At 39.4% G+C, this 17,931-nt stretch overlaps 1 protein-coding gene and 1 pseudogene across 3 annotated transcripts in view; one reads left to right on the top strand and one right to left on the bottom strand.

Annotated features, from left to right (window-relative positions):
- The window catches only part of kif18a (kinesin family member 18A), a 39,267-nt gene that overhangs the window by 4,641 nt on the left and 16,695 nt on the right, over positions 1-17,931 (top strand). For all 3 annotated transcript variants that reach the window (XM_035905262.2, XM_035905264.2, XM_006780259.3), the window contains exons 5-9: positions 418-528; positions 703-900; positions 16,466-16,642; positions 16,768-16,842; positions 16,949-17,049. In XM_035905262.2, coding sequence (XP_035761155.1) covers positions 418-528; positions 703-900; positions 16,466-16,642; positions 16,768-16,842; positions 16,949-17,049 — 662 coding nt within the window. The remainder of the gene's footprint in view (positions 1-417; positions 529-702; positions 901-16,465; positions 16,643-16,767; positions 16,843-16,948; positions 17,050-17,931) is intronic.
- Positions 5,180-12,170, bottom strand: LOC148106402 (uncharacterized; annotated as a pseudogene).

Here is a 17,931-nt window from a genome sequence, read left to right on the forward strand (position 1 = left end):
AGAATCACTACTTCATGACTACTTGAGATGGTGCTTATCAAATGAATGAGGAATTTAACTCACTTATGTTGCAGAAGAAGGAACTCACAGGGGATAAAGGCAGGGGAAAGCAAATCACAAAGCTAATTAAATGAATTGCCTCATTATTAAGACTGAGAAATAATGATATTGCACAGAAACACGTGGAAAAAATGTAAATGTCTGAATAAAAGCATGTTTAGGTGTATGTTTTATTTCGTCAGGGGCAGATATGATGTATCACAGATTATCTTGCAGTATTAGACTGCGTTTCACTTAATTATCGTATCATGGTTGCTACTGTGCGAAATGTATTTTGATGGCAGTGCACTGCAAGTTATTTTCCCCTGTGTGGCGTCCTGTGTATGTTCACGTCTTTGTTTTTGTTTTTACCGACAGCCCAAATCTGCAGAGCAGATTCTCGAGGCTTTGGATTCTGGCAATCGAAACAGGACACAGCACCCGACTGATATGAACGCCACCTCTTCTCGTTCCCATGCTGTATTTCAGGTAAGCTAAATGACCAGAAATCATCAATAAATTAAGATATAAATACTAATGTTAAATATAAATAGAAAAGTTAAGTTTTTTTAAAGACTCCTTATCGCTCCAATCATGTAACAGTGGATCAGACTTTAGTTTTTGATAACCTTGAATGAACTTTGTTCTGTTGTTTTCCTCCAGATATATTTGAGACAGCAGGACAAAACTGCCAGCCTCAATCATAATGTATGTGTTGCCAAAATGAGCCTGATTGACTTGGCAGGCTCAGAGAGAGCCAGTGCCACCAACGCTAAAGGGGCACGCTTACGAGAAGGCGCTAACATCAACCGTTCACTCCTCGCCCTGGGAAATGTCATCAATGCTCTTGCTGACCCAAAGGTGAGTGAAAGTGAATGTACAAGGAACTACTTTACAATCACAACTGTTTCTGAGAGCCATTTAAAACCTTTTAAAAACATTAAAAACACTTAGTAACAGTAATTAAAAAACAATGTGTTGATAATATTGTTTCCTAACTGGCAAATAAAAGGTTTGGATGGTTACTATAAGGCAGCACCTGATATTTTAAAACTGTAATATTGCAGTAAACAGAACCCTTAACTATAAGTATGCTCAACTCATTGTACACTTCTCGGCTTAAGCGGCTGCCATATTGCAGAGCACAAGGGTCTTGTACAAGGGTGTTTGTTATAAAAAGAGACATTTTTGACCTCAATTCTCAACCCCAAAAATCGATACAGGCCATAAAACAGCCTTTTAATGCCAATTATATTAGATGTTAGATTTAGGATTGTTTAATTTTTTTTAAAGAAAATAATTTCCAAATTTTAAGATAAAGTATACATTTCTTATCTTACCTTACTAGCCTTTTAGGTTATATATAGGCTCTATATATATGTTTATTAACATTACTAATAGGGCTGGGTGATATATCGAGTTTTTTAAAAATATAGATATATTTTCATACGAGATATAAGATGTGACAATATCGTTTATATCGATATAGTATATGTTACGTTATAATTATACTTGTGGAGCCGCAATTTTGCCTCTCTTTTGTCCACTTTTGTCTCTATGAAACGTTACTTTGCCTCGCCTCTAGTGATGGGATTTCCGGCTCTTTTTAGAGAACCGGCTCTTTTGGCTCCGAACCGGCTCTTCAGGTTGTTTTGTTGCTTTAATTAATGTATTATTAACAACAATATAAAATTATGCACAAAAGGAATTACTAATGTAAAAAAAAGAGTGGATTTATTTATATATGTTTATATACTTGGGGCGGTGGCCCCAAGAGACAAAGCACGTACAAACTCCAAAACACATTTCTAGCGTTAACTGAACTTCCAAAACAGAGCTACCTAGATCACTTAAATTACACAATTGAAAGCATATGTGTATTGTTTTTATGTTCTTCTGAGTTTTTACGTGTTTTGGAGTTTGTACGTGCTTCGGAGTTTTTGCGTGTTTTGGAGTTTGTACGTGCCTTCAGAGTTCGGACGTGTTTTGAAGTTTGTATGTGCTTTGTCTCTAGGAACCACCGTAAATATACTTTTATTTATTCACTCCACATAAAATGTAATAAATAAATAAATCACATAATACAAAAACGAACTATTCACAGTTCAACTTTTAGCTATTTAAATTTTCAGCTTTTTCCTTTTAAACAAATTTAAAGTGAAACAACACAAAACACTGCAAATCACAACACAATTAAATATAAATTAAAATATGAAAACAAAAAGAAGATGCACATTCTCTGTCATATGGGCCTGCATGAATAAACTTTCTGACTCCTTTATCATCTGAAAATAGTTGTGGATGATTACTATACCTTTCTAATGTGACGTTTTTGGCCCTGGCTCTCTTTATCGGTCTCTCCCTCCTGCTCTGTTCCTGTGCTACTATGACTGTAACTACCGCCCCTCCCCCCTCTTCCCAGCGCAAGCACAAGGCTCGCATGCGGAGTGAAGCGGAAAAAAGTGCGAGAGAGAGCGTGAGAGAAAGGAAGAAAAACAACCCACGGCTCGCGTCGTTCACGTGAAAAATGCGGCTCTAAGAGCCATTTCGTTCGCGACCGACACATCACTACTCGCCTTTCCTTCACTGAACACAACTCCCCCTCCCCCATAGCTTCAAGATGAACACTGCAATTCTTCGTTAACGAGTTACCGCGGATCGCCCCGTGCTGATAATTTATTTTTGAGTAATTTCTTCATGCACATCTACGCTGTATGTTAATAAAAGTGCCTGTGCAACTTCTGGGACACAGCTTTGACTAAGAACTCTCTTCTTGTTCTTACCTTATGGCTTAAAAAAAAAACCTGCGATATATATCATATATTGCCATCCAGCTAAAAAATAGCGAGATATGAATTTTGGGTCATATCGCCCAGCCCTAATTACTAATAAAGGAAATTGTTAATCACATGTGGCTATTCTGCTTTTTCGGATTATTTAGTAGTTTACCTTTGCATTTTAAATACAATAATACTCTTGCATTTATTCCAACTCGAACTATAATTGCCTAATTGTTAGTTAAAATTAGTTAGTAAAATAAGTTGGAGCTCTAAGGTCTATTTTAAAACTAAGTAGTAGCCCATATTACCCATATAGCCTCAAAATGATATCAAGGTATTTGAGGAAAATTTGCAACAATGTAATTTCTGTGGATATAACCAAAACAACAACAAGCAAAACAAACAAAATGGACAACATTTTGTTGACACTTACGGTGTGTTCACACCGAACATGGTTTACATGTAAAGTCAATGGAAAAGCGTGATGACCCGCGATTGTTGTTCCCGCGAAAATTCAGAAGCAGATTTGTGTCGCCAAAAGTTTGACTCGCGAAAAAAAACCACGCGCGTGAGTTTTTGTGTTGCATTTTGTGTATACGTGTGTTTTGTGTCTACCGCTCGAGTTGGAAAAATCTGAACTCCAGCGTCAAATCGCGCCGCGACAACCAATCAGGAGCCTGGTGACGTGGCTCTGACCTAGGTCAAAGGGGCAGAGCCAGCCAAAGCCCTTCATTCTTCAATGGAGGGAAGGCTAATGAACGCTGTAGCAAACAACCCGGAGCTGTACGACACCAGCTGCTTTCTGTACCGAGACAGGAATATAAAGGACCGAGCTTGGAGGAAGATCTGTGAAGAGATCGGGCAACCTGGTAAGTTCATTCATTTCCCTTTTGAAAGTTTTCACTGACCCGGGGAAGCCGCACAAAAGCTAGCAAGCCACTGCTATTTTCCCACTGTTGTACAAATACCGTTTTGCTTTTATGCATGTTGTCATATAGGAATATATTTTATTGTTTATTAATAAACAGCACACAGTGGTCTCGCTCATCCGTCACTGCTTCGCTTTTTCGCTGATTTTTTTTATTGCACAGTACAGCATTGCATTCTGCAGCCTGATTGACAAATCTCCTCCGTGTCGTGTCTCCTGCGCTTGCCAAATTTATCATGTTTGGTTTTGATAACCATCACATCCAATAGAAAAAACAGCACAAAAACACCCATAACTATGACAATCATTCGGAAATACACACCTGCACCGCGAGGGAAAAAGGTGCACGAAAGTGGCAGGCAGATGAAGACAAAACGCGGCATAATAATACTTTTACGTTTTGCAATCTACAAAGGTTTGCACTTTGAGAATCAACTTGTGAGAACTGTGACCAATGTTCATGTTTGTGGGGAAAAAAAGTGTATGAAGTGCGTGGCGAGGGGCTAGTTATTCTGAGAACCCCTGCAATAAATGAGGGACCACTGTATACTCTATGATTATTATATTCAACCTGTTAACATTTAATACTGTATTGATAGAGCCAACTGATTCTGCAGCAGAGCATCCCCTGTTGCTTCTCCTGGCTCCCCAGTCCCTGCGCTCCTGCTGCTGCACCCACAGGTATGTACAGCAGGCACTGATAGCTTTTTACTCTGTGGGATTCCCTTGTGATCACCTTTACTAAAAAATCTACAACCAATGATTGTATCCTGTTTTTTTTTTTTCTTTTTTCAATGTTGAAATGAAAATCTAGTAGCAGCCTTCTCATTTCTTTGTGTTTTGTGCACTTTAACAGGCCCACAGAGGAGGACAGCTCCGAGGCAGATGAGGTCCAGGACGGTCCATCGGCGGTGGAGCTGGATTTTACTTCTTAAAATCCCTATAAACCTTGAGTGGACAAACAATAGAAATTAAACTCTTTAAATAATAAATAATTTTAAAAAAACATACGAGTCAACATGAAATAGTTTAGCCTTTTAGCTTTCTGAATCATCTTTATTACATTCTATAAAAAAACATTATTTAATAATTACATTTTTTAGTAAGAAATGTAACTTTCTTTAGCTAAGAAACACAATTCCTGAATAACAAAAAATATCTGCAACATATCTGAATAACAAAAGAGCTTAACCTAACAAATGTTAAACATGACATGTATCACGCTGTAAACATTAAAATGTTTTAATTTTCAAAGCAATGAGTAACATATTCATACATAATATATGTAATCATGTCATGTGTTTCAACAAAGTGAAGTTAACTCTGACCTTTGGTTAACAAACAGAATTCCAGTGAAACTTCCTCAAACCAATGAGCACCATATTTCCTGCATACTGTATGCACTCATATGTTTTCCAAAAACCTTTTTGTACTACTTAGCTGTCTTGTTTTTGAAAAAGTTGTTGTATCTCATTAATGTAAGTCTCTCAAAGCGTTCACTTGACAGTCTGTTCCTTCTGGGTGTAAGCACAAGATTGCCGAGGCTAAAAAGCCTTTCGACTGGTGCGCTTGATGGTGTGGCTGTGTTGTACCTCAGTGAAATGGCCTGGGAAACTGGCTAAGAAACCCAGCTCAGACCCAGCAGATTTCAAATATTCCATCACCTCTGTTTCAGCAGAGTAGGTACAGTCGTCCTCCTCAAATGAAAAAAAGTCATCAGTGGAGTCAGCAGGGTTCTTGTGATCTTGAGCAGGTTGTTGGTCTTCAAGAGACAACCCACGGCACTCTGTAGTAAGCATTGCCCTAACCATGTCTTTTCTCTTCTTCTCTGATCCAGCGTAACTTAAATTTAGGCAAAGTGACTGCAGCCAGGAGAGCTTCTTTATTGTCCATCATTGAGGAAAAGTGCACCTTGATGAGACAAAAATACGTCAGACACTTCACATAAGAGCATGATAAATAAAACCACAATTTATTTTAGGGTAAGGCCACATACATATATATACATATTAGATTACCTTAACAATTATATCAGGGAGGGATGCTGTCAGCTTAAGCTCGTCCTGCAGTGCCAGCGTCCTGGACATTAGAATCTCCAGAGTTGGAAGAAGGATTCCAAAAAAGCAGTTCTCTTCTCCTTGCAATATGTCTAGTGCAACAGTGAGTGGCTTCAACACGATACAATACTCCTTTAGGAACAGATACTCCCGATCAGTGAAGCATTTGATTCCAAACTGAGTGCAGACAGTATTTAATTCAGCAAGGAGAATGTCAGTGATCCTGGACAGGGCGTCGTGAAATGAATTCCATCGTGTTGAAACAGGTACTATGAGTTTTTTCTTGAAAAAATTATCTACTAACTCTGAAGCAACAGAAGAACGGTTTGCTTTTGTCCACATTGCAGAACACTCTGAAGTTGCACTTCTGTAGATGAATTTTGCCTCATTTGCTTGAAGCCATTTCTCAACATCATGAAATTTTTTTTGGAACATTCTAAAAGCTTTGATAAAATTAGAGTTTAGTCCATAAGCCGAATGTACTTGCTCGATTTCATTGCAGATGACATCATATGTGCGTCTACCTCAAACTCTTTTACATGCTAGCGCTGCATGTCCTCGTACAAAAGTAGAAGGATCAATCCAATGTGCCCTCATTCCGAGAAAACTTTAGTTATGGCTGGTCCAAATGTCAGCAGTCGTGGAAATATATTCCAAACTCTCGAATGTCCCTTTAAGCTCCATTTCCATGTCAGCATAACACTTATCTAAGTAAGTAGAAAACGTTTTTCGATCGGGCAGTGCTGCTTTTTTGCCACACACAGGTATTTTGTTTAATATGCACCTAAAAGACGGAGACTCTACAGTACGCAGCGGTAGCATCTCTTCCACAATGTAGCCTGCAATCATTTTTTAAGCTCACCTTCAGACACTTTCTGTGCTGCTGAAGTAAAATCAAGTTTTGCCTGCTTAGCAGGAGTTGCCGTGGTGTTATCCATGGATGATGAACAAGAATCACTCAGAAGGGTTTGTCTGTGCTGCCATGTCAGGTGCTTCAGTAGATTACTCGTGCTATTGACAGCGGCCGATAGTTTTTTCTCCCCAGGACATAGCTTACATATTACTGTAATGTTCTTGTCTGCTTGTTTTCGAAAAGTGAAGTGACGTGAATATTTCCATTTCATAAAACAGCCACTCGCTTCACCCGAGTCCGACATCTTCTGCTTTAAAATACGATTATGCAGCAAACTGGCGCGAAATGAGGTACAGCTGTAATACAGCGATGTTAAAGCGGCAGAGTTTACTTCTACGTTTAGAAGATAAATTATTGAAATTAAATGATGATTTTCAGCGAGTTTAATTATTTTACATTGTAACGCAAGTACATTGTAAGTAACTGTAATTAAAATACCTAAAAATGAACAGTAATCAGTTACTCTACTTTTTCAGTGGAAAAGTAACTTAATTACAGTAATGCGTTACTTATTAACGCGTTACACCCAACACTGGTTCCTGTGCTACTGCAAGTGTACCTACCACACAAGGCTCGCGTGCGGAGTGAAGCGGAAAAAAAGTGTGAGAGAAAGAAAAGGAAAAAAAAAACCCATGGCTCGTGATAAGGAGCCGGCTCGCATCGTTCACGTCAAAGATCCGGCTCTAAGAGCCATTTTGTTCGCGACCGACACATCACTATTTTCCGATGAGCTGTCATTAATCACAGGCTATAATGCTGCTCCTGGTAAATGGCCTGTAAATGGCCTGTATTTATATAGCGCTTTACTAGTCCCTAAGGACCCCAAAGCGCTTTACATATCCAGTCATCCACCCATTCACACACACATTCACACACTGGTGATGGCAAGCTACAGTGGGGCAAAAAAGTATTTAGTCAGCCACCGATTGTGCAAGTTCCCCCACTTAAAATGATGACAGAGGTCAGTAATTTGCACCAGAGGTACACTTCAACTGTGAGAGACAGAATGTGAAAAAAAATCCATGAATTCACATGGTAGGATTTGTAAAGAATTTATTCGTAAATCAGGGTGGAAAATAAGTATTTGGTCAATAACAAACAAGGAAAATCCCTGGCTCTCACAGACCTGTAACGTCTTCTGTAAGAAGCTTTTCTGTCCCCCACTCGTTACCTGTATGAATGGCACCTGTTTGACCTCATCATCTGTATAAAAGACACCTGTCCACAGCCTCAACCAGTCAGACTCCAAACTCCGCCATGGCCAAGACCAAAGAGCTTTCGAAGGACACCAGGAAAAGAATTGTAGACCTGCACCAGACTGGGAAGAGTGAATCTACAATAGGCAAGCAGCTTGGTGTGAAAAAATCAACTGTGGGAGCAATCATCAGAAAATGGAAGACATACAAGACCACTGATAATCTCCCTCGATCTGGGGCTCCACGCAAGATCTCATCCCGTGGGGTCAAAATGATCATGAGAACGGTGAGCAAAGATCCCAGAACCACACGGGGGGACCTGGTGAATGACCTGCAGAGAGCTGGGACCAAAGTAACAAAGGTCACCATCAGTAACACACTACAACGGCAGAGAATCAAATCCCGCAGTGCCAGACGTGTTCCGCTGCTGAAGCCAGTGCATGTCCAGGCCCGTCTGAAGTTTGCCAGAGAGCACATGGATGATACAGCAGAGGATTGGGAGAATGTCATGTGGTCAGATGAAACCAAAGTAGAACTTTTTGGTATAAACTCAACTCGTCGTGTTTGGAGGAAGAAGAATACTGAGTTGCATCCCAAGAACACCATACCTACTGTGAAGCATGGGGGTGGAAACATCATGCTATGGGGCTGTTTTTCTGCCAAGGGGACAGGACGACTGATCCGTGTTAAGGACAGAATGAATGGGGCCAAGTATCGTGAGATTTTGAGCCAAAACCTCCTTCCATCAGTGAGAACTTTGAAGATGAAACGAGGCTGGGTCTTCCAACATGACAATGATCCAAAACACACCGCCCGGGCAACAAAGGAGTGGCTCCGTAAGAAGCATTTGAAAGTCCTGGAGTGGCCTAGCCAGTCTCCAGACCTCAACCCCATAGAAAATCTGTGGCGGGAGTTGAAAGTCCGTGTTGCTCGGCGACAGCCCCAAAACATCACTGCTCTTGAGAAGATCTGCATGGAGGAATGGGCCAAAATACCAGCTACTGTGTGTGCAAACCTGGTAAAGACCTATAGTAAACGTTTGACCTCTGTTATTGCCAACAAAGGTTATGTTACAAAGTATTGAGTTGTATTTTTGTTATTGACCAAATACTTATTTTCCACCCTGATTTACGAATAAATTCTTTACAAATCCTACCATGTGAATTCATGGATTTTTTTTTCACATTCTGTCTCTCACAGTTGAAGTGTACCTCTGGTGCAAATTACTGACCTCTGTCATCATTTTAAGTGGGGGAACTTGCACAATCGGTGGCTGACTAAATACTTTTTTGCCCCACTGTACATTGTAGCCACAGCCGCCCTGGGGCGCACTGACAGAGGCGAGGCTGCCGGACACTGGCGCCACCGGGCCCTCTGACCACCACCAGCAGGCAACGGGTGAAGTGTCTTGCCCAAGGACACAACGACCGAGACTGTCCGAGCCGGGGCTTGAACCGGCAACCTTTCGATTACAAGGCGAACTGGTACCTTGTTTCAATAAATTCACACTTCAAAATAAGAAGTCTCGGTAGCACTTGTTATATTCTTATTATGATGTCACACTATTAAGCATTAGAAAGGTATTAGTACGGTATTAGCAAGTGCTTAATTCATCATTTATATATCATTACTCCTCCTTAGTATTCCATTTATAAATACAGATATGTTTATCCATCTGTTACTGTTGCACCATGTACAGCTATCACTGCTACTATATCACTGCTAGTAATAATCATAAGCATAGTCATAACAATATATCTGTATTTACAAATGGCATACTGAGGAGGAGTAATGCTATTTAAATGATGAATGAATTAACCGCTTGCTAATACATTAATAATGCTTAATAGTGTGGCATTATTTTAAAGTGTAAATTTATTGAAACAAGGTACCAGCAATACTATTACATCCAGTAACACAACATAAGTCAAATGTAAGCACAAAAGTATTCCAGGTAGTGTTTTCCCTGGGAATTTGAAGCAAGTATAAAAGGACAACTTAACACTTGAGTTTAACAATAATTAGAGTAACTTAATAACCATGTAACTCTGTAGGAGCTGCAGAATATTGTTGCATAATAAAACAGAAAATAATTTTCTACCTCGGATGTTGTCTCCAGGGTTGAGCTTTTTAACCAGCTGCTTAACGCCCTGCTTTTCCCACCATATAATTGTATTAGTAATTTCCATCCACCGTTTGCTCTTCCCGTTATATGCACTACAGCTAACGAGCCCTCAGGTGCAGTCATTTGTTTACATCTGGGTAGCACATCCCTACCTGCAAGTATCTCCTCTTTCAGAACCTGGTTGTACTGGACAGTGTTTTTGTCTCAAGTGGTGAAACAAGTTTGCTGTTTCCACCTTTAGCAAGTATTGTGCTGCTTTGGAGGCTGTTGTAAACAGTGTTGGTCAAGTTACTTGAAAAAAGTAATCAGTAACTAATTACTGATTACTTCCCCAAAAAAGTAATCCCGTTACTTTACTGATTACTTATTTTCAAAAGTAATTAATTACTTAGTTACTTAGTTACTTTTTTAAAAACACGATTTACAACCTGAATAGGTGATAAAGCGATAGATCTTTCAGCCCAATTCTACTTTTTCTGCATAATCCATCATACAAAATGTAATTGAATGGAAAAGTCTCTTTTTTTTAACTTGTTTTATCAGTTTTAATCTTTTAACTTTATGCATCAAGCAAAAATTAAATTATATGCACCATTCTCTGACTTGAAGAAATTAGTTTAACATTTAAACCTTTTTTCTGCACATTCCAGCACATAAAATAAAATATTTTTTGTGTTTACACTCAGTCTTTCAAATAGATGCAAGTAAAACACAGCAGAAAATAAATAAAATCAAAGACTAGCGGTCCTGTTGCTCTATTTTAACCTGTAAAGCAGGAGTAGGGTAGGCGGAGGTTTACCCTGGTGCAGGTGTGCCGCAGCGGTCAGTGGAAGAATCCGCGAGTTTCTCTGTGAGTTTCCCATTACGTCGTTGCGCACTCGGAGCTTGTTTAGGTTATTTTTTTTTTTCGGTGTAAAAAGAAGTTTTCTTCCCACGCACAATGGATGCTAATGTTTTTGTCACTTTTTATGGAATCAAACTCAAAGTAAGGTCAGTACTTCCACGCTTTAAACGCTGCACGCTCATACTCTCTCCCGCACTTGGTATATTATCCATTGTTGATCGGCACACAGCTGTTGTCACTAACGTCGCACTCGCTTATGTCACTGTCATGAGACATTCTTGCAAAAAAAAATCACGGTTTTAGTAACGCAGTAACGCAGGGTTCCTACAGGAAAGTAACTGTAATCTAATTACCTTTTTTGCAATAGTAATCCCTTACTTTACTCGTTACTTGAAAAAAGTAATCAGATTACAGTAACGTGCAAGCGTTACATTTAACACCGGATCTACATCTCTTTGGTTTAGCATTTCAGAGGAATATACTGAGAAAACACATACTTTTTTTTATGACTTACCACCTTTAGCGAGTATTGTGCCAGGTATAAAAAACAGGTATAAAAAAGTTACATTAAGGAGTATTTATAAAAATGTCTTCATTTGGAAACCATAAATACAAATAAATAATACAATAGAATTCAGTATTTTAAACAATACTATAATAGCTAGCAAAACTAAAAGAAAATGCAGTTTATCTCATGTATAGTTTACTTCAAGAGTTTTACATTCTGAGTTGGCTCTATTGACTTCACCTACGTAATCATCAACAACAGACTCTACAACAGTGTTAACAGGTATATTTATTTATAATGTTTATTTATAAGGTTTATATGTAGATGTCTCCATAAATAGAAACGGATACCGTGAATATAAAATATATTTCAGAAGGTCAAACTTTTAACCTTATTATTCCTTTGCTGTTCTTTATTTATAAGTGGAAAAAAATAATGTTAAGATTTTTGTGGTTGTAGGTACATAAAGTTAACCAATAGTCTCTATATAAAACAGAGTGTCTGTGAAGTACAGAGTCAACTGAGTATTTGGGTATTATTTCATTCCAGTTGCATACATTAACCTGTCAAGCAGTGTTCTCGTTTTACACACAGTCTCAAGGGACGAGGCGTAAGCAGGCCACATGCATTTAGGAAGCGCTGTGCAGATCTACCACAGCCATATTGAAATGTGATCCAACTTCAACAGGTTACTTCATACTTGAGTTAAAGCAGTGTCCTTTCATGGGCGCCGTCCAGTTAGAGTCATACCATCCCACCATTTTTGAGTGTTGCCGTCATGCCTACAATGCCCAGCATTCGTTTCACATCCTGTCGCCATGGTTATTGGTGTTTCACTGTCTGCTGCTGGCAGATCAAGAATTCATGTTGTGGCCATTGTTTACAGGAAAGAATGTCCTCACTTGTGTCTGGGATGACATGCCATTTGTTTGAGTGAGAAGAATGTGTGTACTTGCATTTGGGCTGCTCAGTGTGTCATCTTCATGCTATGTTGCACAGAGGTTTTTGTTGTAAGTTGTTTGCCCTAGGCAATGTCCGAAGTAATTCAGATACATTTTACGATGCACCCTACTCTCCAGCTTGGCCTTCTGTCTACACAAGGCCACTGTTTCGTGGTCATGACAAGGGGACTTTCTGAAACTGTTGTAGAATATGGATATATTTGAAAGTTCATTTCTCGTAGAAGGGCAAAGCTAGACTTTATGAAAGTGTTGACATGAGCCAGTTAGGGTATGTTGTAGCAGGGTACCTTACTATCAACCCTAACTTTTTTGGGGTGGCTGTAGCTCAGGTGGCAGAGCAGGTCAGCCACTAACCAGAAGGTCGGTGGTTCGATCCAAATATGCCAAATATCCTTGGGCAAGATACTAACCCCGTGTTTGCCTACTGGTGGTGGTCAGGGGGCCCGGTGGCGCCAGTGTCCGGCAGCCTCGCCTCTGTCAGTGCGCCCCAGGGCAGCTGTGGCTACAATGTAGCTTGCCGTCACCAGTGTGTGAATGGGTGAATGACTGAATGTAGTGTAAAGCGCTTTGGGGTCCTTTGGGACTGAGTAAAGCGCTATACAAATGCAGGCCATTTACCTTTTTTTTTTTTTCTTTTTCTTTTTTTTTTTTTTTTTTTTGGTTGAAATTTGTATTTGTTTTTGCTTTGGGTTTTTATTTTTTATTACAGAGAAGGTGCATCCTTTGTCAATTTTTAGCTTTTACATATAAGGATATGATATATGATCTAGTAGGGCTGGGCCATATCATACCGTTCATGGTAATACCGGTATAATGTTAGGCAATGATAAGAAAATGAAATATCACAATAGAATATGGGTAAAACGCGCATGCGCAGTGCCTTTGTTTTCATATGCACATGGGGGGAAAAGCATGGCGGCGACGGAGAATGAGAAGGGCGAAAGCAGATCGATGAATGAAGCAGATGAACCAGAATTGGTTTGTAAAAATGCTGCAACTTCAGTGGTATGGAACTGGTTCGGCTTTCGTCCGTCAGATACACAACTGGCCATTAAGGTGTTGCAGATAAATACAACAAAATAAAACCAGTAGTAGTACCAAAACAAAGAAGATTTATTCATAACACACGCAAAAAGACGCAGGGAAATCAAGTTAACGATTAAAAAGAAATAACGCTAAAAACCCTGAAAACCATCAATTTCACACCCGAGCCTCAACTCTCACGGCCCGGTACCAAACAATTCCGTTCCGGGGCGGGGGGGTTGGGGACCGCTGATGTAAAGCATGCCGCCACTGGACTCTATGTGATCTCTAGACTGATAGATAAGTAAATTACCAAATGTAAAGTTGGTAAAGTGGACAAGGGATTATGCTGTGGGACAGGAACTGGGCTATTTCGTTGTAATGAAAGGAACTCGTAATGCTTCAGCACATCAAGACATTTTGGATAATTTCTTGCTTGCAACTTTGTGGGAACTTTTTGGGGATTGTCCCTGTCTGTTTCAACATGTGCACCAGTGTACAAAGCAAGGTCAATAAAGACATGGATGACTGACTTTGGTGTAGAAGAACTTGACTGGCCTGCACGGAGTCCTGACCTCAACCTGCTAGAACACCTTTGGGATTAATAAGAGCGGAGGCATGCAACATCACTATCTAAACCTTGTGGAAAACCTTCCCAGAAGAGTTGAAGCTGTAGCTGCAAAGATTAGGCCAACATATCATATTAAACCTTATGGATTAAGAATAGGATGTTACTCAAGTTCATATGCATGTAAAGGCAGACGAGGGAATACTTTTGGCAGTATAGTGTAGTTTAGCTTCTGCGACTCATAGAGACACCTGTAGCAGCAATTGCTTGAAGTACTTGTTTTCTATATAAATTTATCGGTCTCACGTTATTTTGGAGGAATTTCGGTCCACTTGGCTTTTACGATGTCGCTTCAGTTTATTGAGGTTTGCAGACATTAATTTGTGCGCAACTCTCATAAGGTCAGTTTGGGCCAAGCTGTAGCTATTGGACAGGTGGCCTCACATTCAATTCAGGAATACTTTAGTTTATAGAAGTGTTCATGTTTGACTCAATGACTACAGAGCGCCCAGGTCTTGTGGCTGCAAAACAATGGTGGACAGTTGGTATGAAATATTTGTGCTGATATGCCATGACTCTGTGTATTATGGCCAAACATTTCAACTTTAGTATAGTCTTTTCAAAGCACATTGTTGCAGATGTCTTGCGCTGTGATCAGATGGTACTTTGCAAGCCTAATTGTGCTGCCACATTCTTTTTAGAGAGAAGATTGTTTCTCTTGGGAACTTTTTCAAATAAGCATTATTTTATTGTCTTTTTCAAATTGTACTGCCATGAATTTTAACATTTAACATGCATGTCAGGTCTCTGACCAGAGTTAGCATGTCAAATGTGTGATTGGGAAATATCTTGAGTGTTTTCAGTGGAATGTTTGGAAATTCCCAGTTTGATTGGCAGCAACAGTTGCTTCTTTAATGTCATTATTGATGTTTTCCTCCTTGGCATTGTGTTAAGAAACACCTCACCTGCTAAGAAGGCTTAAAACGTTTGCTTTTAGAGAGGTGCTCACATTTGCTGATGATAATTTAATCAAATGCATTGACTGGCAGCACCCAGCTGCTACTTACTGTTTTAATTCATACGGAAGCTGTAAGGGTGGACTGTTTTTCGCGCACTGCTGCTGCATTTTCGTTTCGTTTTAAGTAAATAATGGTGAAGTGAATAATATGTCATGTGTTCTTGTTCATTTGAGGTTGTTATTAGCTAGTTTTAAGACCTAGCAAGAACCAGATGATTTTTATTTAATTTTGTGGCTGTACTTTTGTTGAACAATGACTATAATACCATTTTACCTTTTGTAGCACACCCAAGTGTAGTGGATGGGTAGCTCTCTATCAGAAGTGCAAAAAGTAACAGCTGCCCCCAGCTTTCTCTCCCAGCTCATGTCATTATTATGCACACATTACACTTTGCTTTGACACAACCTTTTTAACAGACCTCCACATATAGGATATGGATCGTCTCCACGTATCCCATGTAAGCAAACTTTTTCTTCAACTGTGTTTGTATGTGTTAAAGAAAAGAGATGGATCAATAGAGTGACTGGACCATGACTTTTTCTGAAGGATATTGTATTTTTAACAAGAAGAGCCTCGGCTAACTTTCCTGTTGTTTTGATATGTAAAAGGTGTTGGCTTGTTTCCAATCCTGCGAATGTGAATTTGGTGTTATTTTGTAGCTACTTCAGATTCAGATTCTTATATTCACCTATAAGTTGTGGTGATCATTTTGCACAGACTTTGCAACAGATTCTCAGTGACACACCACAGTAACAAAATTAAAACAAACGGTTGGAGTTTGGCTGACATATTCCCTTCTAGATACTGACTTTGGCACAACTTTGAACTCCTGATCTTATTAAAACTGTGATTTTGTTTCTCCCCCCCCCCCCCCCCCCAAAAAAAAAGGCCCGGTTATCCTGAAACTCCCAAGACCTGACATGAACAATGGTTGAATCCAGATGTTGTCTTTTTTTTCTTCCCAAAGAGAAGTGGAGGCACAGCTGTGGTCCCTAAAAGAGATCATTTTACACTTCTCTTGCTAACTCGTCTTTAATGTGACTTTCTGCAGTCCCAATGCTCACGAGACTCTGACTCACCTAAGCAGCTGTAGTTTATCTGCTGCCATTATTAAGACTTGAGCCTATGTTCACAGACCAGCTGAGAAAGATTTCAAATCTAAAATGAACACTCCGTGCTGAATTTTGTTCCCTTTTAGGTTTATTGGTCCCCACCAGACAGTGAAATGTCAATAAGATTTTCTTGTGGCGGGTGTCCAGATGGAGATGCATCCTAGGGCAGTTCCCATGAAGGGTTATTACTGATTATTGATTTGTGTGTTGTTTTGTAAAACTAGTAAAATTCTCAATTCTGAGTTTGTTCCTTTTATTTTTTTTATTATAGTTTTTTTTAAGTAAGCACAAGCCTGGAGAGTTTCCTGTGTTTTCTGGATACTTGTCTATTTACATTATAAAGAAACCTAACCCTTTTTGTGCTAACCCTGATTTTTCTCATGTGTTTCAGAGTAAAAAGGCTCATATACCGTACAGAGACAGCAAGCTGACGCGGATACTTAAAGACTCCTTGGGAGGCAACTGCAGGACGGTTATGATTGCCAATGTTAGCCCCTCTTCCAAATCATATGATGACACCCATAATACCCTAAAGTATGCCAACAGGGCTAAGGAGATCAAGTCCTCGGTTAGTGTTCAAGTCATATTGTGTTATGGTCACCAGTTGTAATCCTAGCTGTGATTCTTGGACCATAAATATACAAAATGACATTATATCAGCCATCCGTTTTTCTCTCTACCTTTACCCGACAGCTGAAGAGTAATGTTGTCAGCTTGGACAGTCATATTGGCCAGTATGCTGTGGTCTGTGAGAAGCAGCGGCAAGAGGTAAGACAAAATAACAAACAGGACAACTAATTACTTTGTATTTGGACAATCGGACATGGACATGATAAGTCCTGACTGATATCAATGTTCTATTTAATCCCTAAAGATCATGCAGTTGAAGCAGAAACTAAAAGAATATGAGACGAAGAGCACGGGGGCTGGGGCTTTTAGCACAATCTCTTCCCAGAAGCAAGAAGAGTTCAAAAGGTAAGCAAGTCCATGAGCGTGACTCAGAGTGTAACTTGTTACTTTATGTTTCATAGCCACTTTTATTGTAAAGCGTGTAACTGGAATGAAGACAATGATTCAGGCAGAGAGCTTGTGGCCTGCATTTGCTAATGTATCGGACAATAATGACGCATTATGTGGTTTTGTAAATGGTTCTGGTGGCTGTAGATCCATTAGATTCTATAAAGAAGTGGAACAGGGAACGTAAGGTGTAATTGGGTGTAGTGGGTCAGGTTGTATAATCAAGAATGATATCCCAATTTACAGCATTTTTAATGTGGCCCTTTCTCTTTGTTCATTGGCATTTGTGGTAGATTAAATATTATGAAATTAGCTTTTACCAATGAGCCTTTTATTAAATCTGCTCAGCAGCTTGAGAATATATTGAGCTGCTTGATCCAAGATTTATACTAAAACCATCACTTGATGGAATAAAATGAGGTCAGTGGCATAAATATGCTATCTTGAATTGGTATGCATCGTACAAAGCCTTTATATGAGTTGCTAGATCTGCGTTATTTAATGTTTACATTCACTCAACTTTTAATCAGCTTTGGCTCCAAACTTATTGACAGCCTGTCAAAGAAGTCTCCAAGGAGGCATTCTGAAAACTTTGCAGACAGCACCCCACAATTCAAAAACCAACGTGGCGTGTTATTTAAAAACAGCATGAGGATGTTCCAGTTTTTGTGTTTAACGAGTCTGGCTTTGAGTGTGGGCATATTTCAGTATCTTTGATCTAATAGACAAATATAATAGCAGGCATGTTCAGCCATAACCCTGATGCCTTTGGCCTCTTTGAGTAGCTATAAAGTCTCCTCTGTGTTCAAAATGAAACCATGGTATTATTATTATAGACTT

Source organism: Neolamprologus brichardi, chromosome 1 (assembly GCF_056152115.1).
Source record: "Neolamprologus brichardi isolate AB-2024 chromosome 1, ASM5615211v1, whole genome shotgun sequence".
NCBI classification, from domain to species: domain Eukaryota; kingdom Metazoa; phylum Chordata; class Actinopteri; order Cichliformes; family Cichlidae; genus Neolamprologus; species Neolamprologus brichardi.